Here is a 14328-nt window from a genome sequence, read left to right as displayed (position 1 = left end):
GAATCTGTTATGGCATAGTGGTTGAGTATGTGATCCTGGATTAATAAGAATGCTTGGTATTGGAGGCCATATTTTTGGTAATTGGATTTTCAGATTAAGTGAAGATTAAACAAATAAGACCTCTTGAAGCAATACTTTGACTTGACAATCCCTCTCCCCCTTTTAAGTTTCTGTCTTAGTAAACAGAGTAAAAGGAAGAAAAAATATTTGTGAGCATAATTTTTCATTTTCAAATGGTAATTCTAAAAAGAACAATTTATCTATCTACCCCAGGGTAGAAAGCAAAGCTGAATTTGAGCTTGCTTTATTGTATTTCTAGAAGACTTTTCATTTTAAAAGAATCCTTGCAACAGGGACTCTTGGTTAGATTTGTTTTATTCTACTTGAGACATAGCAAAGGAATTATTTGTGACCAAGAGAATTCTGATGAGTCGCTCCCCATTCATTCACCTTTTGGGTCTTTACAGTGATTTCCCACTGAGGCAGAAAGGGCAAGGGTGTTGAACCATATTTTATCCAATAGTGTATTGCCTTTCTGTAAATAAATAGACCTTAGCAAATACACACCAGAATGGATTTTTACTGTTGATAATGATGGGAACAGAGATTAGTAGCAAATTCCAGAGGAGAGGTGAACTTATGCCAGTGGGCAGGGCTATGCTTTGATTCTTGGTCCCCTGCCTCCAGAAATGGCCACCTCTCTGATGTATCCTTCAAGGAGGCACTTCAGTATGTACCAGACCTGTAACCTAGAGTCAAGGAATAGGAAGGATACAGAGGGGGTGAAGGAGAGGAGGATATCAGGCAGTTTCCTATTGGCCATGGGTTATTTCCTACCACACTGCTAGCCCCAAAGGAGTTGAGAGCACTTAGGGCACGTCATCACTGAGGCTGCATTATCAGCTCTGTGGAAGGCACACAGTAACAAATGTCTGGAGAATAGAGAGACTAGGAAAAGCTATACAACAGATGGTTACATGGTTATAGTGATTGATGGACATCAGGGGCAGCTCCTAGTTTAGCTTCTTGTGGCTTGGTCCAAGTCCTGCTGCTAGGTAGCCATATGGTTGTCTGTTGTGAGAAGATAACAGCATACTTTCTGCCTCTCAGGGTTATAGAGACAGATCAAATAGAAGTGATGAGTGCTTTGAGAAGCTAACAGCATCACATAAACAAGGCTGTGTCAGCGAAGGTATGATTCTGACGAAGGCATTTTCTTTTGGCTTTATCCAGTCTTCCCTTTCAAGCCCTGATATCTTTGACTCCCCAAGTCCCGAAGAAGATAAAGAGGAACACATTTCGCTTGCGCACAGAGGAATAGACGTGTCAAAGAAGACTTCCAGAACTGTTACCATATCCCAAGTGAGTGACCAGCCAAGGCGAAGTGTCCCTACCCTTCCATGGGTGGACTAACAATGGGTTAGAAACCAAGCAAGATAGATAAACAGACAATGGGTATGGATGTTTGTCATTCTTTAGTGACAGTGACTGCTGTCATCAGAATCAGACATGTTGCAGAGTCTCTGAGTTGTGCACACAGTTGTTTCGTTTTCAGTGTCTCTTCTAGCCAGCATTCTTCATCCAGTCACATTTGTAAAGAAAAAACAGCCCTTGTCATCTGATCAACTTAAAAATCTGTGGTGTATCTATACAGACTACATTTTATGCTGTGTTCTCTGCTCATCGGCCTTGTCTTTTCTATTCAAAATTGGCCAAAAATTGTATGTTTTTTATTTTATACTTATATTATCTCTTAAGGAAAAGTTAAGTTGGATTCATGCTCTAGAGTAAATTTATAGTCTAAAGCATTTTAGTTTTACCAGGGAATGGTAAAACTGATTTAAGTTACTTTTTTTCTGAGGAGCAAAGAAAACAATGTTGTGGTAGCAAGCACCCACAGTCCCGCCTGCTTGGAAGGTTGGGGTAGGAGGAATCACCTGATTTGAGGATTTCGAGCCTGGATGACATAGTGAATGAATATTCTCCATCTCAAGAAAGAAAGAGATGCAGAGAGACACATACACACAGGGATTAGAGGGCAGAGACACAAAGACCAAGGGAGAGAAGCGGGTGGCAGGCACAGTGTGTCTCAGTGGAAGAACAGTTTCCTCCCTCACGTGTGCAAGACGCTGGGGGGCGAGTCCCACCACAAAACGAGCATTGTTTAGCTACTGCAGCTTTAAAGAGGAAGCATCCTATAAGCACTTAGATCTTCCTAGAAATAAATGACGACTTTAAAATTCTGTCTTCTACTAAGGGAACTGTCAAGTCGGATTGTTTTCTTGGAACATTAGCAACATTTTAATGTCTAGAAGCACAAAATGGCAGTCATTTGAAGCAGTCATCAGCACAAAGAAATCAAAGATTGGATGGGATTTTTCTCATCATAGATTTGAGTGTTTGCATTACAGATTTTCTTAAAAATCCGATACAGTAAGCAGAACATGATCCTATAAAACAGATCAATTTTAATTATCTTCAAAGCCAAGACAGTCTTCCTTTTCAAAGGACTCTCTATACTGAAATTGGATTCGGGCCAGTTTTATTGTTTAGTTTTCTGATGACCATAGGCATAACTTCAGTTTTCTGTTTGGCATCAGAAACGTGTCTCTACAGTGACACCTACTGGTGGATAGTGGCTTTTCAAGTTTCTGCTCTGTACGGCTCTATTCCATTAGCCTATTTCAGTTCCCTGGAGTGGTTCAGGTTGTGTATTTCACTCCTTCAGGAAATTCCACTTGAACTAATTTGATCAAGGAGTGTGGTGACCTAGACTATGTGAGGGACTAAAAGCATACTTGTTACCTGCAGTGGGCCAGTCTGAGAGCCCATCAGACAGAAAATGGCAAGAGAACTATTGATCTAAGAAGTATCTTGAAGCTACTGTTATAGGCATTGGTGGCCTGTGAGAGGTAAGAGAGAAAGGGAAACAGAAGAAGGCATGAGTCCCAGAGTATATAATATAACCATCAATGAAAACAAGAGAGGATCACAGATCTTTGAGCTCCATCAGCCACAGTCACAGTGCTGAATTGAGGATCCAAGTGGTAAAGGGGGAAATAAATGTCAGTCCTGCTGGTGATTAGTTCTGAGACTCTGGGTGTTTGCTCTATAGGCCTCAGTTTCCCCCTTGGTACAATGTGTGTGCCAGCTGATCAGTTTACTTTGTAAGCTGATGTTCATGGTGCATTCACAGCTCTGTAAATGTCAGTTCTCCCTTCCCCCACCCACTCCACCCTACCCCACTCCCATCCCCGTACTATAACTCTTACTAACAACAAAGCCCCGGCTGGCTGGCTGGCTGGCAGAGTGTTCTCCCTGGCAACAGAGAGTGCTTTTCCTCAATGGTAACTTGGCAGAGAAAAGGCTAACAGAGAGACTAGGAAAGATGGCCCATCTGCTTTTGGCACGCTCTGCCCAGTCTCTGCCTCTAGCACAGCCTGAATCTAGACTCTACCTCCTTGCTGCCGTGCCAGCTGAACCCCTTCTTGGCGCTTTCCCTGGGATGGCCGGCTGAGCGCCTGCTGCTGAAGGAAATCCCGTGGTTGCTGGGCCAAGCTTCACTACATCTCCTCTGCTCCCAAAGTCCTATCCCACTACTTTGCCTCCTCTACACCCACCTATCCACTCATTTTCCCTGGCTAGTGTTTCCTCTCCTGGCATGCACTGTACTTCCTCTCACCCAAGACTGATTCCAAGCCCCTTTGTTCCTGTCTTCCTTGGAACACCTCTGCAGCTTCAGCCTGTCCATCTCCCCTAACATCTCATGCAGCTCAGGGTCTCATCTATGAAGGCAAACAAAACCTTCTCTCCATTCTATCTCCTCATGAAGCTGCTACATGCATTTGCACACTGGCTCCTCCATCTCCCAGGCTCAGCCACACCTGTGGAAAGAATCTTAAGCTTGTCAGCCACTTCTCTCAGTGCCCATTCATCAACTGGCCTCTCACCTTTGGGTCACCGTCTCCATAGTTGTACTACCAAATGGGTTCCATTTTTCATTCAATCCTGTTGACACACTTGTCTAGCCTTTTCCCCCCACCTCTGGGGATTTCCATCAGCTCAGCTCTCCCACTGGTCTTTCTTCATTCCCTCTCTCACTACTTCTTCCCAATTGTCAAGAGCTCTCTCCCTTCTCTACTTGCCTCATTGATTTAGAATTCTTCAGTTCCCACCCTGGGCATCTTCTCATCTCTCCTACCCACACTGTGACCTCCATTTCCTTTAGCCAATCTTAGTATATTAGTTAGTTGCCCTGCCTACTTGGTACCCTCTCAGCTATCCCTCAGGTTCCTAAAATTCAAAACCAAAATGATTATCTGGGCCCATTGAAGAATGAAAGGTACCTCCTTTGCCTGTTTCTTCCCTCCCCTCCTATGATCCGTGTTTCTCTCTCTGTTTCTCTGTCTCTCTCTGTCTCTGTCTCTGTCCCTTCCCCACCTCTCTCTCCCTCTCCCTCTCCAGTCTGTCCAGGCTGTCATGTCCCTGACAGTAGGTAGTGTGACCTATGAGGGCAGGGACACCATTGACCTTACCCCGTACCCACTCCAGTACCAGGAGTGATACCTAACGGCCTTTGTTAGAGGGACCTGCCCTACCCACATCTCTCAAACTACTCTTCATTCTAGGTTGCCACCTGTTTCTGGTTTGCACTGTGTCAGTCTCAGAAGTTCTGTCTAGCTCCAGGCTTGCCTACTCTCAGGCCTTTCTAACCCCCACAGCAACCATGAGCAAGGTGTGCAGCCATTTGAACCAGCCTCTTCTCTCCTCACTGCCGGCCTTACTTTCTCCTCCTCCTTTTACCTGAGCCATGAGTCCCACTGTGCTTTGCTTCCTGGTCTCTAGGCCATTGTCTAGGCCCTCCACACCTCCTCCCTCCTCCAGTTTCTTTTCTCCTATAGTCTCTTCCCTCTGAGAAGAGGGGACCATTGGCTGCTTGCTTCTTCCGTCCTAGAATATGGATGCTTAGATGTGTTTCTGGGCTTCTCTGTGCTTCCACCCTCTTGTGCAGTCTTCTTCCTGTGCTGCAGTGTATCGCTTGTCTGTCTGCCAGTGCCTCCAGTGAGTTCTAAGATCCTAAGTACCATGAAAATATCTTGCTTACTTTAGGGCTTGTGGATGCACGTAGTTTCGCATCTCTGTGTATATGAAACCAGTCTGGGACTAGCTTGTCTAGAAAGATGAAATTTAAAATATATACAGGTGGGCAGTGGTCTGTTTGGACCAAGTTGGCCATAGATGGCTTGTGAACGAGGGAAGAAATGATTTGAGTGTGTGGAGGGGTTGGGTATTTGACATACCAGGACAGGGAGGCAATCCCTGCACAGATCCCTGGCTCTGAAGCCTCTCCACCTTCCCTTTTCACAGGTGTCTGATAACAAGGCTTCCCTGCCACCCAAGCCAGGGACCATGGCAGCTGCCAGCAGTGGGCCAGCCTCTCTCTCTTCAGTGGCTTCCTCTCCCATGTCATCCTCTTTGGGAACAGCTGGACAACGAGCCAGTTCTCCATCTCTGTTCAGCGCAGAAGGAAAAGCAAAGACGGAGTCTGCAGTGAGCAGCCAGGCTGCCATCGAGGAGCTCAAGATGCAAGTCCGTGAGCTGAGAACCATCATCGAGACCATGAAGGACCAGCAGAAGTGAGTGCCAGGGACACTTCACACTTGATTCCAGGTGGCTCTCCATTGAGTAACCATGGCCTAGTTCTGAAAGATTGGATCTCACTCTGCCCAAAGGGTGGGCTGGGTCTGATCCATAATGGCAGAAGTGCTAGAAGTAGGTATGGACTGCACAGATCCCTGGCTCTGAAGCCTCTCCACCTTCCCTTTTCACACATGTCTGATAACAACAAGGCATCTGCGCCACCCAAGCCAGGGACATGTGTGTGCTTGTGTGTGTGTGTGTGTGTGTGTGTGTGTGTGTGTGTGTGTGTTCAGCCTACTGTGTACCAAAGACCACAGGATATACAGCGATAAGTCGGTTGCAGGGACAAACTCGGCAGACTGCTAAAAAGAAAATAAAAATCCATAGAATGTATATTATTTCTATGTCAATCAGCTTCTTAAAAACTTCCGATTACATTTAGCGTGTGTGTGTGTGTGTGTGTGTGTGTGTGTGTGTGTGTGTGTGTGTAGTGAACAGAGGACAGAGGGGTAGCTTTTAGGCATTGATTCTGTCCTCTCGCAATATGAGGTCTCAGATTGAACTCAGGTCATCAGGCCTAGCTACAAGCACCTTTACCTGCTTAGCCATCTCGCCAGCTTTTCCTCACTGTGGCAGCATTTTGAGAAAAATCAACTTTTAATAAGGGAAGGCTCAGAGCTCAGAGGTTATGAACACTTGCTTCTCTTCCAGGAGACCAGGGGTTCATTTCCCAGCACCCACCCAGCAGCTCACAAGTATGTGTAACTCCACTTTCAAGAAATCTAATGTCCTCTTCTGGCCTATGTGAGCACCAGTCATGTATATGCTATACATGCATTCAAATGCTTATACATACAAAATAAAGGCAAAATTGAAAAGGGAGTGGGTATGTGGGTCATGGTTTCAGTTCATGAGAACGGAGTTTTTAGGCTTAAGCAGCTTATCATGGCAAGGAACAGGTTAAGGAGGAAGTAATCTAGGAGGCACAAAGGTGACAGCAAGGGATAGGCATCACATATTCCTTATACACCTAATAATCTAAGTGTCTTCTACTAGGTTCCTAAAAGTCCACATCCTCCCAGTAGCACCACAGTAGCTGGAGGCCAGGCCTTTAAGCTGTGAACTCTCTGGGAACATTAAACAGCCAAACAATACCAATTCATATACAGATTCTTTTGAATTTGCTTTCAATTATGTGTGTATTTTGGGGAGGAGGCTTTGTGTACTTGCGTGTAGGGACCACAAAGAGACTAGAGGTGTCCGATCCCCTAGGACTAGAGTTAGAAGTGGCTGTGAGCTATTCAACATGGCTGCTGGAATTGGAACTCACACCCTCTGGCAGAGTAATACACACTCTTAACTTGTGAGCCACCTCTCAGCACCATCTATATCACTAATTTTTTCCTCTAGTGGTAGGGGAAAATATAGCTTCTTAATTTAGATGATAGATAAAACAACTGACTTGCATCAAGAGGCTGTAACATATGAAGAAGATGTAGGGAATCTTTAAACCCAAGATTTTACTGTCAGGAAGATGTCCTCATCATGAGACTCAGGGGCCTTTCCTCATGCATGCCTGCATACATACTTTCACATCTCTTATCCTCAGGGAGCACTTGAATGAGAAGAAAAGCCTGTGAACAAAAATAAAATATCCTACTGCAGGGTTGCCTAGGATGCTGGTTCCTGTGAGAAAGCTGGTGGAGGGATTAGCGGTAGGCAGCGCTTAAGGAAACTGAAGGTCAGAGACTATGAATTGAGAGCTCTTTCTGGAAAGAATCTTGAGATATTCTCAGGGAAACATTTCATGAGCATTTAAAAAAAAATGACCTAGAATGACCAGAGCAGGGAACTTTGGCAGAGGGAATTGCAGGCAGCCTCATAAGCAACTGAACAGCCTGGTGGGTCTTCGTCTCCCTGGCACCTGGCCACCTTGGTTCAGAAGGTGCATAGGGGTGATGGTGAGAGCTGTGGCTAAAATCCTGCAGCCTAGGGGAGGAGTTCTGGGGCTGGCATTGACTGATATTTGCCTCTCTTCCAAGGATGGAAGGCCCTGATGTATTTTGTGGTCAGACATTGGGGAACAATTGGGCTAAACAAAGTTACTTTGTTCTCTGAAGTATTTTTTGAAGTCTTCCCCTCACATTGAGAAGATAGAGAAGATGGCATATGCAGTTTTACAAATGTATGTAACCACAGAACTCTTCAATGTGTTCTAGGAAAGCGGTTCCAAGGAACTAACTTTGAACAATGTAGGTCTAAGCAGGTTCTGTTCCGCTCAGGCTAGACAATGGGTAAAATTAGGCTTCTCCCAATCACTTCCTGACTGGAAGAGATTCAACACATAAATATGCAGAACTGGTGAGATGACATTGGGAAGTGTTTCCTTAGGCCACACAGGTTCCCCAAACTCCTTAAAGTTCCTGGTTCTGGTATGGCTCTAGGTTTGGGCACCCAAAAGACATCTATATCCAGTTGAACATGTGTCATTTGTCGAGACAGTGACTCCATGAGTCCATGACATCCAGCCTTCTGGACAGGACCATATTAGGACCTGACTTGCCTGAATGCAAGTCTTTGGAACTTTATAATCCATGCAGGAGGGAAGGGGCAGGCTGGAAGCTACCCACAACACTGATAGCCTAACCTTGTCTCTGAGTCCACAGGCAGCTATGCCTTAAAGCCTGTAATTGGCCACAACACTCCTTCCCCAGCCAACATCGTATTTAATCAGTAACTCAGGATTTTAATCATCCTCTTCAAATCCTTGTTTCTCATAGCCTTCCTTAGCCTGTCCATCCTGCTGCTCAAGGTTAGTGAGTTCTCTCCAGTCTTACACCTTCTCCCATGATGTCACTTTCCCTGTAGCATTCAGTTCATGTCTGTCCCAAATACCCTCCTCAAATGTGCTTGCTTTCAGATGCAGGCTCACCTCCCTGCTCTGCCTTGAATTTCTTCCCAACTGCCCCATCTCCCTTTTCACTCTTGTAGACAGATGCCCTTATTCATTAGCTCAAGACATAATGACTTTCTTTACACCATCTTCCCCAACTGACTTCCTCTTCCTAGACCATGGCCCACTTAAGGCCATGCCTGCCAAGTTTTCCTGGGGTTTGAATTTTGGTTTAAGGACCTCATTGTTCGTGGCTTTCCTAATCCCTAAGTGGTAGCCATACAGATCTGAATGTGTAATGTGAGCTTAAATGACTATACTAAAGAATCATCACTAGTTTATATCAGATAGCCAGAGTGTCAACAACAGTGCTAGGACAGTCTCACGTATAGGGGACCATCACTGGATTCATCTGGACTTGAACTAGTGTGCAGTTGCTAGTTACGTATTCACCATGCTGTTTCTGAAGGCTTTTTTCTTTTTGTTGTTGTTTCGTTTCACAAATGCTCTCATCTAGTACCTCCAAATAAAAGGAATACAGATCTCAGACCAGTTCAAAAAACAGTCCCAGTTTTTCAGAATAAGTAGCTTCATTCAACTTTATTATTTCAAGTTGGAAAATGCATCAGGCTGTAGGTCCTGTTTGTCTTCTTTCAGACTTCATTTTTATATTGTTAATTCATGTGTTTATGGTCCAGTTAGTTTATGTTAAGGTAAGATTTTGTGGGAATTACTGAAAACATACCAGTGACCTGTTTTTAAGTTAAGTTCTGTATATGAAGTATATATACAGTATATATAGAGTGGTAAAAATGGGTGTAGGGAGATGGCTTAGTAAGGAAGTGCTTACTACACCAACATGAAGACCTGAGTTCAAATCTCAAGCATCCACATATAGAGCATCTGCAATCCCAGCACAGTGGAGGAAGAAATGAGGATCTCAGGCCTTCACTGGCCAGTCAGTCTACCTGAATTAGCCAGCATCAGGTTCAGTGAGAGAACCTATCTCAAACAATTATGTAGAAAGAAATTGAGAATGACACTTGATATCCTCAACCTATGGCCTCTACATGAAATTGTACGCACAAGGACTTGCACATACACGTGAACGTGAAAAAAATACAAAAAAAAATGTCTACAATGAAAATTATTCTATAAGCACCCAGTGATCCTGTTATAAAAAAGAAGTTAGAGGAAAGATGAGCTTGGATGCTTTTAGTCTAGTTATTGGGGGAATCAGACCACTACCCTGTGCCTTGGTTTCCCTATCTCCTCCTAGGCGATCACACTAAGGTCATTTCCAGAGCTGACATATGAAGGCTACATATTTTGGCAACTCCTTCCCATAGAATGGCAAACTTTTCTGTCCAAAAGAAATCTTAAGAAGTGATAGTGCAAAGAAAGTGTGTTTGGGTGTGAGGTGATTCAGGTGGGTAAAGGTGCTAGCCACCTAGGTAGCTTTCTCTTGCTGTAATAAAAACCATGACAAAAATCTAACTTAGGAAGAAAAGTTTGCTTGGGTTATAGGTTACAGACTATCTATCATCAAGAGAAACCAAAGCAGGGACTTGGAATCAGGAACTGAGGCAGAAAGCATGGATTGTTGCTTACTGGCTTGCTCCACTTGACTTGCTCAGCCTGTTATATAACAAGGGACCCACCTGACAGAGGGAGCACCACGCATGCGCAGTGTGCTGGGCCCTTCCGCATCAATCATTAATCAAAAACAGTCCACAGACTTTGCCTACAGGCCAATCTGATGAAGGCATTTCCTTAACTGAAGTTCTTTGCAGATAATTCTAGCTTGTATCAAGGTGACAAAAACTTAATTAACCAGCACACCACCCAACAGTGTAAACCAGAGGTGACCTGAGTTCAATCCCAGGAACCCACATAAAGGTGGAAAGAGAGCCAGCTCTCCTAAACTTGTTCTCTGACCGTCACACAATGTAGAATGTATGCTACTCCCCTCCGCCAATCACTGCATGCAGAAGAAGGAGAATGGGAAGGAGGGAGGGAGAGAGGGAGGGAGGGGGGAAGGAGGGAGAGAGAGAGAGAGAGAGAGAGAGAGAGAGAGAGAGAGAGAGAGAGAGAGAGAGAGAGAGAGAGAGGAAATTATGTTTAGTCCATACTTTCTTTGGAAAAAAGGACAGATGGATTTCATATTCATACTAGACTTTCTTATCTCTCATTGGGAAACTCTGGGCTCTGATTTGATTCCATTGGCATTTGCTTTTCAGACGTGAGATTAAGCAGTTACTGTCAGAATTGGATGAAGAGAAAAAGATCCGGCTCCGATTGCAGGTAGGTCCCTCAGCACTCGTCCATGAGGCTATACGTTGGGAATGGAGGCAAAGAAATGGTTGCTGTTGGGCATGGTGGCTCCTGCTTTTTATTTTGTTTTATTTTTCCCTGCTACATTTCCATGTCATTTTCTTCTCTCTCTCTCTCTCTCTCTCTCTCTCTCTCTCTCTCTCTCTCTCTCTCTTGCTCTTTTTTATTAGATATATTTCTTTATTTACATTTCAAATGTTATTCCCTTTCTCAGTTTCTTGTCCATAAGCCCCCCTCCCCCATAAGGGTGTTTCCCCCCATTCACCCCCCTACCGCCCCCCTCCGACATTCCCCTGCATTGGGGGTCCAACCTTGGCAGGGCTCCTGCTTTTTAATTCCAGCCCTGGGGAGGTTGAGGAAGGAGGATCACAGGATCCAGACAAACCTGGACTATCGGGTGATTTGCATAGCCTGAGCTACCAAGTGGGATCCCGAGAAAAGGGGAGACAAAGAAAACGATGATTGCTGCCACAAGAACATCTTCAGAATTTTTATATTCTCTTCTTACCTGAGTTCCTTCCAGATGGTCTCAGGGAAGGAAGAGATGAATCAACACACTTAGTTGGGCTTTATTTCTTGGAAACACCCACTGTAACGCATTCCCTCTAGTTAGTTTATAGGGTGATGACGTAGGATGCCTCATCCATCTTAAGTACCAGAGGACACGGCATGCAGGAGACTCTTGCCAGCCGAGTTCTCCTCCAGGGACCACAGAGACACACATTGGTGTTTCATTTCAACATTGTATTCATCCCCAGTGGCCTTGTTGCTCCTTCTAAGGCATCTGAGCTCTGTCCCCACCTCTAGTCGCTGACAGAGGTCTTGTAGGGGATCATTCCAAATGACCGAAGACTGACTTTTACTGTCTATTCAGTTTGGACCGAACCTGCTATAAGAGAATAGGAATGGTTCAACATCCTGGTGGGACTGTGGACACACACCTTTTGGGGTCACCCAAAGCTGCCTTCTATCTATCACCCTCAGATGGTCATAATTGCCTATTCGGCCTTCTGACCAGGAATCTAGAATCATTGCTGTTTCTGATTTAAAGAAAAAACAACTTTGGAGCCTGGGAATAACTAGGCACACCATTTGTCAGGGTACTGTACCCGTGTGCCTGTCTTTAGGTTTCTTTTGGTCTTGGCATTGTTATCAATTCTTCATTGTCATTCAGATATGTCATTTTATCAGTCTCATCGCTCCGATTGTCAGCTCGCATCTTCTCTGCATTGGTAAAGGTATATGATCTTTCAGCTTCTCTAAATGCGGCCATTTCATGATGTCTGTGTTTGCTCCCCCCCCCCCCTATAGATGGAGGTGAATGACATAAAGAAAGCTCTCCAATCAAAATGAATACTTGATCATTGAAACGCCACATTATTCACCCCGAGTGCAAGACTCAGATATTCTGCCCCAATCAAAATCATCTTGTGCCAAAAAAAAAAAAAATTAAAGGTTTGATTCATCGTGTCCCTGTTTGAACATTCAGCACAAAAGTCTTCTTAGCACAACACAATTCTACCCAAGAGAAGACTCTTTCCCATGGTGTTGTCCTGGGTCCGGCAGTGGTTGTGATTTAGAGCCAAACGTGCTAAAGGCTTTTCTACCTTGAGATCTCCGGCAAAATGAAAACTCAGGCAGTTTAGTCCATAGTAGTACTATTTTGATGATATTTTCCATTAACAAAATGTAATTTCGGATTATTCGTTTATAGGCTTTATAATGTTATGGTTTTTTTTTTTTAAATCGTGTTTTGTCACAGATGCCCCTAGTGTTTGTGCTAACGTAGTCAGAAGCAAGTGCCTCACTCACTTGCTGCAGATGGAGCAAATGCTGCCTGGCTTTGTATTCCCCATTTAGGAGTCTATCACATATGCAATTTGAGGTCCAATCCTTCCCTTTCCCTGCCAGCTGACCCCCACCACTCTAAGAGAAATTTTAGCTTATATATGATGGTATATTTACAAAAAGAGAAAGAAAAAATCTGGTATTTGCAATGATCTGTGCCTTCTTTCTACCACCCTTTTGATTGGAGCTTTTGTGATGCAGCTACCAAGATTCCAAATAAAGAAATAAAAATCAGCCACTTTTATCCCTGTCCACTAGAGGCCACTGTCTTCACAGCTTCTCTCACCCTAGCCAAAGGTCCTAAGAGGAATCCGCTGAGAAGTCTGGCCTGCTCTTTGGTACCAGCTGTGACTTTTCCGTTTCTCCTGCTTTGAGGTTGTTCACGAGACTAGAAATGTCATTCCAGCTTGATTGTTTTATCATCAGCCAAGTTAAACCCCTGCTTCCTGCCTTTTACACCTATTGCGTGAACAGAATATGCATTATTAAAGCAAAAATAAATAAAAATAAAATGCAAGTGAAAACGGGGGGAATTGGATTATTTCGTGCACTGGGTTGTGTGTGTGTGTGTGTGTGTGTGTGTGTGTGTGTGTGTGTGTGTTATTGTTTAAATTGTATTCACAGTGTTGTTTGCCTTGCTCACTTGTAATCCCCTCCTCAGATCTAGGAGAATGGGAGGAGGGTCTTGTGGAAATGTAGCTATTGGATCTTTCCTGCACTTATGGAATTGCTTTTTCTTTCCTAATGAAACTGCTGTTTGCTTGTCTGCTTTCTCTTTATAGTATATGAACAGTTCAGCCTTAGACTATGTAACTGTTTTCTCATCTTTAGCTGAAAATTGGGGGGGAGGGGTCATTCTGTCCTGCAAGATTGTTGATGGGGTAGAGATGGAGGGGTGGTCCCTTAATGATTCCCCAAATATGTGTGATGTGTTTCTAAACTGCTGCTTTGTCTATTTCCTGCATTTTATAGTGAAACTGCTAAACATTAATAGATTTTCACTACCACAAAGAATGAGAATCAACGACACCAAAAGAATGATGCAAAAACTTCCCATTATTCATCACTGAAAACATAACGAATAAATGTCTCTTCCTTTTTCTTCCTGTCTCCATCCCCATGCCTTTTTCTCGCTTGCATACTTGTCCTTTGTGCTCGAGGCTGTTGCTTCCTTTGAAGGATTTAGAGAGTCCTAATGCCCTAGTCTTCAGGGGTGGGGACACAATTAAAGGAAGGGAATGTAGAAAGAAAATATTCTTCATTCCCATATATAAAGATATTTTCCTTTTCAGCAGCCATGGTCTCACTGTGCTTGGAGCAGGAGCACCAGGTTTCTATGGGCAATGTAAAGTGTTCCTGTTCCCCATCACTGTGCTTAAGCCTTTCTGCATTCCACTTGAAGCCTTCAGACATGTCCTACCACCTATTACAACCGTGAGGATTGCATTCTTGTCTTAATTTTTCATTTCTTTATCAAGAAAATCCCTAATGATGATATAGGACGTTTATACAGTGAGATCATTAACAATGGCAATTGAGAGGTTAGAGCATCCTTCGTGGGTGCTGGTAACAGGGAACATAGAGAGCTGATATCCTCCCCTAAGAGAGCCATT

At 44.0% G+C, this 14328-nt stretch overlaps 1 protein-coding gene across 35 annotated transcripts in view; it reads left to right on the top strand.

Annotated features, from left to right (window-relative positions):
• The window catches only part of Sh3kbp1 (SH3 domain-containing kinase-binding protein 1), a 344981-nt gene extending 331742 nt beyond the window's left edge, over positions 1–13239 (top strand). For 20 of the 35 annotated variants that reach the window (XM_087600870.1, XM_087600872.1, XM_087600869.1 and 17 more), the window contains 4 exons: positions 1234–1362; positions 5368–5636; positions 10774–10837; positions 12179–13239. In XM_087600870.1, the coding sequence (XP_087456996.1) occupies positions 1234–1362; positions 5368–5636; positions 10774–10837; positions 12179–12220 (504 nt within the window). In that variant the 3' untranslated portion in view covers positions 12221–13239. The remainder of the gene's footprint in view (positions 1–1233; positions 1363–5367; positions 5637–10773; positions 10838–12178) is intronic. The other 15 variants (XM_087600881.1, XM_087600876.1, XM_087600878.1 and 12 more) reach the window with 1 other exon arrangement.
• Positions 13240–14328: the final 1089 nt, after the last annotated feature.

Source organism: Rattus norvegicus, chromosome X (genome assembly GCF_021556685.1).
Source record: "Rattus norvegicus strain SHRSP/BbbUtx chromosome X, alternate assembly SHRSP_T2T, whole genome shotgun sequence".
NCBI classification, from domain to species: Eukaryota; Metazoa; Chordata; class Mammalia; order Rodentia; family Muridae; genus Rattus; species Rattus norvegicus.
Note: the sequence above shows the minus strand (reverse complement) of the source record. Positions and strands in the feature narration are given on the sequence as shown.